At 40.4% G+C, this 13,554-nt stretch overlaps 1 protein-coding gene across 1 annotated transcript; it reads left to right on the top strand.

The window, feature by feature from the left end:
* The first annotated feature begins 7,503 nt into the window (after window positions 1-7,503).
* Window positions 7,504-11,171, top strand: LOC140186637 (coiled-coil domain-containing protein 71L-like). Its single transcript, XM_072241025.1, has 2 exons — window positions 7,504-7,541; window positions 7,682-11,171. The coding sequence occupies exon 2, from the start codon at window positions 7,743-7,745 to the stop codon at window positions 8,319-8,321; it is 579 nt and encodes a 192-aa protein (XP_072097126.1). The 5' UTR covers window positions 7,504-7,541; window positions 7,682-7,742; the 3' UTR covers window positions 8,322-11,171.
* Window positions 11,172-13,554: the final 2,383 nt, after the last annotated feature.

The following is a 13,554-nucleotide window of genomic DNA, read 5'->3' as shown; positions in this document are numbered from 1 at the left end:
CAGCAGACTATGAGCACGCACTCAGTGGCCATGTTACAGAAGGTACGTAATAGACTGGCCACGGAGTGTATCTTCTGTATTATATTTCATTCGTGGTATTCTCCTGGAAAAAGTGGTGTTTTATTCTTAGCTCTAAACAATTCTATTTTCCAACAAGTATAAACATATATGAGCAAGTCATCAACTTGTCTTCTTTGACTAAAATCTGTAAACTAAATTCTTAGTTTTCACTTTCATATTTGTAATTATTACTGATGTAATAAATGGAAAAATTCTTTCAGTGGGTCAGATATTGTTTTTTTAAAGTTTCTGATCATGTTTCTACTCTGGAAGCAAGACTTTTCTTATAATGAGTCTAATCACACGCGTGATCCATTTATGAATTGAGTTTCCATGCCTTTTTGATCTCAGCTCATCCCTACTTTGCATTTTCCAGTTGATTGCTACAACCATATGACATGTAGTAGCTACTTCATTTCCGTGGTGTGTAAAATTTATTCCATGTAAGTGAGACTACAACCCAACTGGAACTACTTTCCCATGAGCCATCCGCAGTTGAAAAAAAAGCATTACACAGCTGTGGTTTTGCTCTCAGCACCAGTGAGCACTCCTGTAACCATAGCAACTGTCATTCTCCGAATTCTGATTTTCTCTCCATAAAAAAAACTAATAAATAGATCCCTTCTGTCTCTTGCACCAAATTCAATGATTTGATGAATATATTAATTCTATCTTCCAATCTCCTCTCTACAAATTACTGAATAAACAAATCGCCCTTTTCCTTCACACCAAACTTGCTGACCCAAAATGAAAGGAACAATACGATGCTTCCTGCCAACATTATAATAACCAGCTGGTGCACAGGCAATTCTTCACTGTACACTCAACCACAACCACCCATGAGCTGATGACATCACATATGGTAATATCTGCTGTTAGCATTCTCTAGTGTTCCTTGATATTGCTGTTTCCACAGAATGAATGATCATGTCAGACAAATATATTTGCAACATTATATTAATGGTGTATTTTGCACAGCAAGTTATTCCGTTTTATGTTTATTTTACTACTGAAGACCTGCATAATTACTTGCTTATGACAGCACAGAAGTTCAAAGTTCAAGGTAAATGTTATTATCAACGTACACATATATCACCATATACAACCCTGAGATTCATTTTCTTGTGGGCTTACTCAACAGATCTATAGAATAGTATCCATAACAGAATCAACGAAAGGCCACCCAACTAGGGCATTCAACCAAAGTGCAGAAAACAACAAACTGTGCAAATGTAAACAGAAGAAACAACAGTATAAATAAATAAACAATATATATTCAAGCACATGGGATGAAGAGTCCTTGAAAGTGAGAAGGCTAGTCAGCCTATCAGGTCCATGAACACTCCATCAGAACAAACCTATTAGATCTATTCCACCTCTCTTTATTGTCCTTATATCCCTGTTGCTTATTCTATCTAACATGGACCATCTACTCCCCCTTGATCGCTGTGCTACTTACCACATGAAGACACAAGACGCAATAGCCTGTTAACCTCCAAGCATGTTACGAGGATGAAGGAGAGAATGGGTGGTCACCTGGAAGATCAGTGCATGCCTTCTGCAATCATGGAGTAATCAAAGTACACTCAGTGGCCACTTTATTAGGTACACCTGCTCGTTAATGCAAATATCTAATCAGCCAATCACGTGGCAGCAACTCAACACATGAAAGCGTGCAGACATGGTCAAGAGATTCAGTTGTTGTTCAGACCAAACATCAGAATGGGGAAGAAATGTGATCTAAGTGACAGGAAAATGATTGTTGGTGCCAGACAGGGTGATTTGAGTATCTCAGAAACTGCAGAACTCCTGGGATTTTCATGCACCGTGGTTTCTAGAATTTACAGAGAATGGGACACAATCAAAAGACGTTCTGTGGTTGAAAAACACTTTGTTAATGAAAGACGTCAGAGAACAATGACTTCTGACTGGTTAGACTGTTTCAAGCCAACAGGAAGGTGCAGGATCTCAAATAAGCATGCGTTACAATAGTGGTGTGCAGAAGAGCATCTCTGAATCCACAACATGCCAAACCCTGAAGTGGATGGACTACTACAGTGGAATACCACACACAATTCCACTCCTGTACCTAATAAAGTGGGCACCGAATATATGTAACCAGTAATCAGTTTCCTAGTCTTTACAAATGTAGTAATCTGGCAACTGATTTGTATTGTTTATGAAGTATCTTGGAGATCTGAATGTAGGAGTTATAATTTTCTTGATTGTGAACAAGCTAGGTCAATGCTACCACTTTAAGTAATAAAATATAGTTATCAGAAAATCAGATTCATAACACGAGGCATTTCAGTTCAAAATATTTATGCCAGTTCTTCAACCGTACATCACTACATTATCTCATAGCATTGTGAATGATTGAGTATTTAACCAATATTCATTTTAGTGTTGCTGCTAGATCTGCTTTCACCACTGCACATTGCAAAATTTCCTTGTTTTTACACCGTCCTATATATAAAAGCCAAGGACTCACTACCTATCTTTTTAAATGCTTACTCAATCTGTCCCACAATCTTCAAAGACTGAAAATCAAAAAAACTGCAGATGGTGGAAATCTGAAATAAAACAAAATGCTGGAAATACACCGTGGACCAAACTTGAATCACAGAAGGATGATCTACAGCTGTGACAGGGCTTGAATGCTATCACCTCCTACAACGCAAAACCAGACGAGATATGTGATAACAAAGTTTCACTCCCAGATGAGCTCAATGCCTTTGTTGCTCACCCTGACCTTCATGAACTCCCACAGCCCCTGGCGACTTTGTGATTTCAGTCTCTGAAACTGACCTAAGATCACCTTTCAGGAAGATGAACCCACGGAAAGCATCTGGCCCAGACAGTGTACCAAGCCGAGTACTGGAAACCTATGCTGATCAACTAGCTAGATTGCTGCCATCTTTAACCTCTTGCTTTGCCAGTCTAACATACCCAACTGCTTCAAGCAGGTTTCAATCATACTGGTTCCCAAGAAGAATGTGGTGACCTGCTTCAGTGACCGTCACCCAGCAGCACTTATATCCACTGTGATGAAGTGCTTTGAGAGGTTGGTCATGAAACATTATCAACTCCTGCCTGAGGAGTGACTTGGATCTGTTCCAATTTGCTTACAGTCGCATCAGGTCAACAACAGCTCTGAAACGACAGTGAAGGTGTATACTTCAGGATGCTTTTCATTGTCCGCAGTTCGGCATTCAACTTTATAATCCCCTCAAAACTTGTCAATAACCTCTAAAGCTTAGGCCTCGATAGCCCCTTGTGTAACCGGATCCTCTGTTTCCTCACCTGCAGACCCCAGTCAGTTCTGATTGGTAACAACACCTCCTCCACAATCACCATCAGCAACGGTGCACTACAGGCTGTGTGCTTAGCCCGCTGCTCTACTCACTTTATACTTACGACTGTGAGGCTAACTGCAGCTCCAGTGCTATATTGAAGTTTACCTTCGAGACCACTGTTGTTGGTCGAATCAAAGGTTGAGATGAATTGGCATATAGGAGGGAGATGGAAAAATGAAAATGGTGCTACAACAACAGCCTCTCACTCAACATCAGCAAAACCACAGAGGTGACTAGTGACTACAGGAGGAGGAAACCAGAGGTCCATGAGCCAGTCCTCATCAGGATCAGAGGTGGTGAGGGTCAGTAACTTTCAATTCCTTGGCATTATCATTTTGGAAGATTTGTCCTGGGGCCAGTAAGTAGATGCCCTTACAAAGAAGGCACGTCATCGCCTCTACTTTCTTAGAAGTTTGCACAGGTTCAGCATTTCATCAGAAACTATGACAAACCTCTGTAGATGCACAGTGGACAGTATCCTGATTGGTTGTATTCTGGAGCAGTATAGAGGTATCAATGCCCAAGAATGGAAAAGCCTACCAGAAACTGTGGTTCCAGCTGAGTCCATTAAAAGAAAAGCTCCTCCCAACATTTAGCATATCTGCGAGCAGTGCTGTTGCAGGAAGGCAGCATTCATCATCAAAGACCTCCTGAGTCCAAGGCATTCCCTTCTCACTGCTGCCATCAGGAAGGAGGTAAAGGTGGCTTTGGTCCCACACCACCAGGTTCAGGAATAGTTATTACCCTTCAGCTATCAGGCTCATAAACCAGTGTAGATAACATCACTTACCTCAACATTGAACTGATTACACAACCTATGGACTGACTTTCAAGGACCCTACAACTCATGTTCTCAGTAGTATTTATTAATTTATTTACACAGTTTATCTTCTTTTGCATATTGGTTGTTCATCAGTTTCTGGGCATAGTTTTCATTCATTCTTTTGTATATCTTTGTTCTACTGTGAATGCCCACAAGAAAATGAATCTCAGGGTAGTAAAAGATGTACTTAGATAATACATTTACTTTAAACTTTGAGCTTTGAACAGAACAGATAGCATCTGTGGAAAGCAAATAATATTTCAGGTCAAAGACACTCAGAAAGGATCACCTATCTTCAAATATTTGTGTACACACATATTATCACTTCTTCGTGCAAAATTTAAAAATTATGCCATTTAACGAATATGGCTGCTCTTCATTATTCCTCCAGAAGTATATTATATAAGATTTTCTTATGTTGTGTTTTATCTGCCATGCTTCTCCCCAATTTACCAAGTCCTTCTGTAAACTCCTGAAGTTACTATCCTTTAAAATAGTCACTACATTTCCAAGCTTTGTTTAATCTGTAAATTTAACTTCATTCTCGCACACAGAATATATAAAAAGACCAGTTCTCAGGAGCACACAAATTCTCGGCACTGCTCAATGGAACAAACCAAAGGACAGCCACCCTTTCAGCAGAGCAGCAAAGGAACCCATTCAGATAGTTTCTGAACGAGCAGCAGCTCGGTTATATAATTTAGAATTTTGCTTTATCTTATAATTTTATTTGGTTCTGAATATCTTGGTGCTGTATTTTTATGTCATGCAATGAGTGAAAAAAAATCCTCTTGATTCTGAAAAACATGCACCACTGCTCTGCTTTCTGTCTCAGAGACAATTATGCCCCAATGCTGTCGTTGTTCCTTTAACTTGCTTGGAAGTCTATAATGTGGTATCTTTTATCAAATTACTTCTGAAAGTTCATGTACACATCAATTACCCTATTCTCATCATCTTTTCTCAGAAAACAAATTAATCCTGTTAAGTAAATTTAATTTGATTTTAACAACTTCACGCTAGTTTTAGTGGCTTACCATTTCCATTTTATATCTAAAATTCTCACTACCAGTAACAAGTTGATTCCAGTCAGACCATCTCTGAAGAGTATTGATAATGGCTGGGGTCAACCATCATGTAAAGAAAAAGACAATGGCAAACCACTTCTGTAGAAAAATTAGCCAAGAACAATCATCTTCATAGAATGATCATGATCGCCCACATCATATGACACAGTAAGTAATGATGATGATTAAATGTATTTTAAGGCAATGATGCAAATTGAAAAAATAATAGCTTGGACAGACTGTAGAATCAACATAATCCTGTACCACTGGTGTACAGAATTAGAGTGCAGGTTAATGAATGTTCTTTTCTATTGGATATTCCCCCATTTTATGTTTTCACTCATGATATGAACAGAAGACATCTAAGATGCAGAGCCAAAATTATAACATAAATAGAAAGCAAATAAAACTGCAAATGCTGGAATCTGAAACTAAAGCAAAGATGCCTGACAGATTCGATCAGTTAAGCAGCTTCTGCGGGAAAAGGAATAACACAGAGATCAATGCAGGTTTTAATTTTTGTGTTGGTTGGGTTTGTCCACTCAGAATAGAGAGAATTATTAACCATCATCCTCATCCTCATTACGTGCCGTGTCGTATGATGTGGGTGATCATTATCTTTCCATGACCACGATTCGTCTTGGCAAATTTTTCTACGGAAGTGGTTTGCCATTGCCTTCCTCTGGGCAGTGTCTTTGCTTGACGGAAGACTCCAGCCATTATCAATACTCTTCAGAGATTGTCTGCCTGGTGTCAGTGATCGCATAGCCAGGATTTGTGATATGAACCAGCTACACATACGGCCATCCACCACCCACTCCCAAGGCTTCACATGACCCTGATTTGGGGGTGGGGAGGGGAGTGGTAATCTGGAGCTGCACCTTGCCCAAGGGTGACCTGCAGCCTAGCGGAGGAAAAGAGGAACTTACACCTCCCTTAGTAGAGATGTATCTCCACTCTGCCATCCCTACTAACCATACAGTTGGCTAAATATTATTGATATGGAAAAGTAATATTTAAACTGCAGATGTTGGTGAAGTATGTCAGAAGGGAGGTACTTGATAAGAATGAAAATTATGAACAACTTAAAAAAAACTTTCCAGTTTTGATCATCCACCAACTTTATGGATCAAGCTTTTCCCCCAGTAAAAAAAATATAAATGCTTAGCAAATCAGGCAGCTTCTGTGATGAGAGAAAACCAGAACTAATATTGTAGATTTATATCTTTCATCAGAGCTTCGAACATTTTTAAAACAAACTAGAAAAGGAAATAAACAAAGGGAAGGTGTATGATGCAGTGGAGCAATAGGAGTGACAAAATGATGGAACCAATTAAGGTCCAAGGCGAAAGTTTGGCAATTGGTCTAGAAACAAAAGATGTGCTGCAAGGATTATGGAAGTATAACCATTGCACCAAAATTTACATTTTAGAACCAAAAATTTAAGTTCAATGTAGATGAAAAACTTGGCAAAAATTATTTCGAAGTGATCGATCAGAACTGATACAGCTTTGGATATGAATGTTGCAAATTGATAAATAGACAATTAAGCAGGCGCAGAGCGAAGATCTGGATTTCTCGTTGAAAGTCGTACGTGGTTTCGGGTAGGTTGCTACAAACTCCCATGATGCTGAGCAATACAGCAGTGGGAATTAATCGCGCCGAAAGCCTTTGGGTCAAATGATTGGGCTTCAGATACAATGCAGGAGAGCCTTGGCAAACTAAAGTCATATTGAAGAGCCAATTCTCATCCCTTTGGGCTGAAGTTGAAATATCTAGTAAAATAAGCGGACTCCGTGGGTTTGCGTTCAGCGAGATCACGTATCTCACTTGGAGCAGACCCTGCGTTGCCATCAGTAGGAATTCGTTTTGATACGGTGGCCTCTTGGGGGATAACCCAGTGTTTTAATTCCACGCGAGGTATCTGGATCGCCCGAGTTACCCAGTGGCTGCCCACAGCTTCCCCATAGATGTTGCCTGAGTAGTCAAGCCTGGGCTGCCGCTGGACCCAACACCAAGCATTTCCTTCACGCTTCCCAATGAGGTAGCCGCCCCCCAGCACAGAAAACAAACGGTGTGGTGCCCTCCCGTAACGCTGAGTGTTGGGGCGGCTTGTTTTGTTTCTGTTGAGCGGGGCGGGGTGGAGTCACTGAACTGACGTACTGGGAGGGCTCCATTTATAAATGGGCGGCGGATGGGGCCGTTTCTCATTTCCCAGGGACATCTTGAGGAAATGTGAGTGGCTGTTTTTTTTAATGTGTGTGTCTTGCATTTTCAACTCCCACTCCACGCTCGGAGCGAGGGGCGTGTGCATTTCTCTGTGGCTGATTTTTTTTTGTTTTCTTGACCTCACATATATGCGTGTGTGTCTAAAGCTCGCCAAGTGCCGTGCTCCATTGGGCAAGTGGATTGGAAAGAGTCAGGTTATCCCTGGCCATGGAGGTATGCGCTGCCGAGGAGCGAGTGGTCTACTCCAGGTCGCAGATGGTGTTCGCAGGAACAAAGGCGCTGGAGGATGCGCTGAAGATCTTCATGCCTAAGTGCAACGACTTTCACAACTCGGAGCTGGAACTGTGGGACTTCCTGTGCAGCATGAGGGAGGAAGGTTTCTCCCCGGTCATCCTCCGCAGTAAGGATGTGTACGGGTATTCTTCATGCCGCTCCATGGTACCTGAAGCAAAGCCCACGGCTGAAATTAAATCTACCGCCGAGAGGGCGCCCAGGAGCCGGCGAAGGAGACAAAGGAAAGCGGGAACCAATGCGGGGGTGCCCGTCAACAAGAAAGGCAAAAGCTGCCTCACAAAGACCTCTCCTTCGCAGGTTATGAGCAGGGTTTTACGAGGCAACTTATCTAGGAAAGCCGCTGCTGCGTTCAGGCTAACTACCTTTCCAACCATAAAAGTTGAAGATTCATCTTCCGATGAAAGTGTTTCCAAAGCACGGCAAAGGGCTCAAAAAATTCTTAAAGTAAACTTATCCCCTGTGATCCGATTAAGACCTGTGAGGGTGGCGTGATTTCAGTTTCTAATTGTGGGACTTTTTTGAAGTCGGAGTAAATAATTTTAATGTATTTTTATCCTTATTATATTCAGATCTTGTTTAATATGTTTATAGTTAAACACAAGCTTCAGGGAGTGTCTTTTTTTGATTTTTGACCTTGATTACTTGTTGAACTAGTTTTGTTCCGTTCCAACTCCCACACCATTTTCTTGTAACATCTCGCTACCTCCCCCTACAATTGTTATTGTAGACACGTAGCCCGTCTGAAATTGGTAACGATAATACAAGAGGATCAAAGATTGAATTACCAGTTAACCTTGCCGTTAGTTAAGTGTTGAAGTCACAAAGTTTGACCTCTTGAGAGGATATACCACAAACGTCCCAAGAATAGGGATCCAGAATCTGGTTGGAATTGATCCTTTGTCTTTCGGTAACTTGTAACTCCTTGGACTGTGCATTAGTAATTTAATTATTCAGCAAGGGAAACTTGGAGTACTTGTAGGCGTTATAATCTCCATGAATTGAGATTACAGTATTTGTGTGGTCTTTCCTGGGCGTCCTTCCTGAAAAGCAATGATTGATTTTTGGGTCCAAATGCAAAGTAAGAATTGGAACATATTATGGTGCATCCAGTTGAACTTCTATGGTTTGAAAGGCTTGTTTTTGATCAGAAGAATAAGCTGAACATGGCACTTATTATTCTGTGGTGTACAAATGCTGCAGGTTTAGAAAATTGCTATTTGTGATGGCTGACATGCTAAGTAGATACTGTATTTTTGTGGTCTCCAACTGCCATGATAGAGCCTTAGAACCTGTATTGCCATGGAATAAAACATGGTGCTTTGAGGTTCAAAATGAATTCTGAAAAATTGGTTGTTATCATAAAAAACACTGATAAAATAAATCTAGCTAATTTCAGTACAGTTTGTAAGAGGTACAAATTCCAATATCTTGGCTGATGGATAACCATATTAAATCAATCAAGTTGATGTTCCTTTCCTCTAAATCATCAGGCAGAAATCAATACAACTGTTGATCCCCTTAAGATGAAGTGGGTGTAAAGACTATAAACTGGAATAGAACAATGGAGAACAATCTGTGATGAATTTGAAATTTGTGCAGCTGGAGTTTCTGTTCCCTTGGAACTGGTATACAAGGATTTGAAAATGCCAATGTCTGAAGTAGGGATGATGGCTTCTGTTAGTGAGAAAGGATCCAGAGGAGAGTTGAAAGGAATGGCCTTTTTTTTTTCTTTGCAACCAAATTTGAAAACATGGAAGAAATGTGTTGGTGATTGTAATGGCTTTTTCCATATCCATGAAATAATGGGTTTTTGAAAAGACTTGAGTTTGTGTTCTAGCTAAAAAAAAAATTATGTATCTGGAAACTTTTGTAGTCTTGTTAACTATTACATGTATTAAATTGTATATTCTTTTTCATTTGACAAGGTCAAAGTCAATACATGGCCGTTTCCTCAGTGATGGTGGTGCTGGACATGTACAAATGTTTTTAATTGAGTCAGAGTTTGCACCTGAAGAGGTGTGCCTATTTTGGGCTGGAGGTGGGAGGTAGACAAATATCAGCCAGGCCAAAACTGAAATGGGATTTTCTACAGCTGGTTTATATTTGAACTGCATTTTGTTGTTATTATTTTAAGCAATCCCAAAAGTTGCAGAAATTAAAATTTATAGGCTATATTCAATTTTGGATGGTCCTACCTAGTGAGAAATATACTTGTGTCAGCTGTCCTAAGGGAGAAACCAGTTTGGATTCAGAGGTAAAAACTCTACTTAAAATGACCCCTTGTTTCGTGCTGCTTTTGACATTTAACTTGAGAAATTCAACTCTGGGAGTTGAGTAGATTTTGTATAAATGGTGCGTTTATAGACTTGGAGTACATTGTAATTACTGAAATGCTGTTTTACAAAGTACAGTGATTGTACTAGTGCATTAGTAAATTAGAAAGGTTGCATAATTGGAAGGTTTATTTATTAAAATATTTGATTTTAATTAAATGAAACGTGTGAAATTAGTGCATTAAACAACTTGACACCACCACCAATAAGCAAACATTGATTGTGTTCAAAATCATAGCAAGTTAGTATGACAAACCAATCCATTTATTAAAAGACCAGAGTGGGGAAAATATCACAATTAATACCCAGGGGATGTAATAGATGTCCAAGAAGGACCCATGGTCTTCCTGGGAGCAGGTTTCATCCTTGACACCCTGCTTCCCATTTCAAAAATAGTTTTGAGTGACAATTTTTTAGATTGCCTGTTCACACACAACTTCTAGAGCCTATCAAAATAGTTCAGGTACAACTCAGTTATGTTGGTATGATTGTGCTCTGTTGATACTGATTTCTGCATCCTGAATTTTTCTTCAACTGTTGTGTGTATCATAGACTGCTGGGTGGTTTTGGAAGAGGCAAAATAGAGAGATGACTTGTACACTGGGAATACTTATACACTGCTCTGTTCATCTCATGTAATTGGACTTGAGAGAATTCAGCATTTATTTTCCAATACACTGCTTTTCAGCCTGTGTAAAAATGAAAATTAAAATTTGAGTCGTAAAACAGTATTACTGGCATAAACAGGGCTTCAAAACTTGAATTTCTCTTTTGATAAAGGGAAAAATCTAAATGTATTTTAAACTTGAGAAAGGTGTTTCCAATAGTCCCTCAATAGGAGGGTGTGATTTAAACCTAATTTTTATGGTATATTTTCCTGTTACATGTTCTGATGCCAATACCTCAATTGTCTGAATAAATGTTTCTTTGGTCTGTAAATTCTTGTATCATTTTTGTATATGGTGTAATTTTTAATGTTGAATAAATATGACAGTTATTTTAAATGAAATGTAATTTTGTTTTTCAGGGTTGAAATCTAAATACCAGATTTGGGTTATTTGTGAGCCATTATCTGCTAATTGGTTATTCCTGAAAAATCTGCATCCGTTGCACTCATGAAATGGTTAGCATCCACAGAATTAGTGGATGTCCAGTCCCTATACACTTCTATCCCCAATCAAGAAGGCCTTGAAGCTCTCTGCCTTTTTCTCAATAAAAGAACCAACCAGTTATCCTCCACCTGGCAGGACTGGTCCTCAATCTCCAACAGTTTTTCCTTTAGCTCCTCTCACTTTCTCCAGAATCAAGGTAGCCATGGGCCTTGGCTATGCTCGCCTTTTTGATGTCTACATGGAACAGTCCATGTTCTAAGCCTTCCTTGGAAATGCTGCCCAACTCTTCCACTGGCTACTTTGATGACTGCGTTGGTTCTGCTTCATGCAGCCCTGCTGAGCTCGTTTATTGACTTTGCTTCCAGCTTCCACCCTGCCCTTAAATCCACTTGGTCCATTTCTGGAGACAAACTGTCAACTGACATCTTTTTTTAAAGCCTACCAATTCACACGGTTATCTTGACTATACCTCTTCTGACACTGTCTCCTGTAAAAATGCTATTTCCTTTTCTCCATTCCATTGTCTCCACTGCATCTCTTCCCGAGATGCAGCTTTCCTTTCCAGGACATCAGGGAACGGGATTCTCCTTCCTCCATCATTGATGCTGCCCTCACCCACATCTCCTCCGTTTCCTGAATATCCATGCTCACCCCATCTTCCCACTGCCTTAACAGTGATAGAATTCCTCTTGTCCTTGCCTACCTCCCCACGAGCCTCTGCATCCAATGCATCATTCCCCACAATTTTTGCCATATTCAAGTGATCCTATCACTAAACGTATCTTTGTCAAGCCCCTCTCTGCTTTCCACGGGGATCACTCCCCCTATGATTCCCTTGTCCATTCAACCCCCGTGCTCCCCATGTGGCCTCCTCTACACTGGTGAGTAATGACATAAATTCGGGCACTGCTTCATTGAGCACCTCCGCACCATCCACCATTAGTGTGACTTCCCGGTAGCCAAACATTTTAATTCTGATTCCTATTCCCGTTCTGGCATGTTGGTCTGTGGCCTCCTCTTGTGCCACAACAAGTCCTTCAGGGTGGAGGGGCAACAGCTTGTATTCTGGCTGGGCAGCGTCCAACCTGATGGCATAAATATACATTTCTCCTTCCAGTAAAAAAATATTTTTACTCCCCACCCCTCCTATTCCCCACACTGGCCTCTTACTTCTTCTCGTCTTCCTATCAGATCTCCCTCTTCCATTTCTCCTGTGGTCCACACTCTCCTATCAGATTCCTTCCTCTCCAGTACTTTACCTTTCCTACCCACCTGGCTTCACCTGTTAGCCTCTAGGTATCCCCTTCCACTTCCACCCCCCCCCACCTTTTTATCCGTACATCCTTCCCCTTCCCTTCCAGTCTTAAAGAAGGATCTCAGCCTGAAACGTTGGCTGTTTGTTCATTTCCATAGATGCTGCTGAGTTCCTCCAGTATTTTGCGTGAGTTGCCACGGAATTAGTATGTTAGTACATAACTTTTTAACTGAGAATTCTATCATTCTGCATTTTCTGAATAGAAAATACTTTAGGAAAACTAGCTGAGTTGAACCAAAGTTCCTTTAGTAGTGAGATAACAATCTAATCTGGCTCTTGTGACTCAAGCCTTTTAGAATTTTAGATATTTGGGAGTAGAGCTGTTTGTTACAGAATATCCATCCTCAGTCCTGATGAAGGGTCTCAGCCCAAAATGTCAAATGTATTTATTTCTCTGCGTGTTGCTCAAGTTTTCCAGCATCTGCATATTTTGGCTTGTGACCTATATGGTGGAGGGAAGATCATTGACTAGATTACGAAACTATCCTGAGGAACTCCTGAAACAAAGATAATTAACTTCCAGCAACAACACTCGTTCCCATTTGTGATGAAAATGTCCCCAGCTAATGCCTCCAGATAAAGTTGTCCATTCAATTCACATCACAGTCACTCCCTACACGATACAGTAGAGAAACACTCCAAGGCTTTTTCAACCTGCATCTTACACAGGAACAAGGGCAACAACTTCCTCACTGACTGAGGGAGTGATATCAGAGGATTGGAGAATGGCAAATGGTACACCTTTGTTCAAGAAAGTTAATAGGAAAATCCTGTAAATTATCAACCAGTAAGTCTTATGTTGACACCCATATGATGATGAGGACGAGCGGTGGTCATACTAATGGAGAGGATTCTTAGGGACAGGATTTACAAGCATAGTCCTATAAAGGACAGCCAGCATGGCTTTGTGAAGGACAGGTCATGCCTTTTGAGCCTCTAACTTTTTTAAGGTACTGACAAATTGT

Source organism: Mobula birostris, chromosome 23, assembly GCF_030028105.1.
Source record: "Mobula birostris isolate sMobBir1 chromosome 23, sMobBir1.hap1, whole genome shotgun sequence".
Taxonomy (NCBI): domain Eukaryota; kingdom Metazoa; phylum Chordata; class Chondrichthyes; order Myliobatiformes; family Myliobatidae; genus Mobula; species Mobula birostris.
This window is presented reverse-complemented; position numbering and strand designations above follow the sequence as displayed.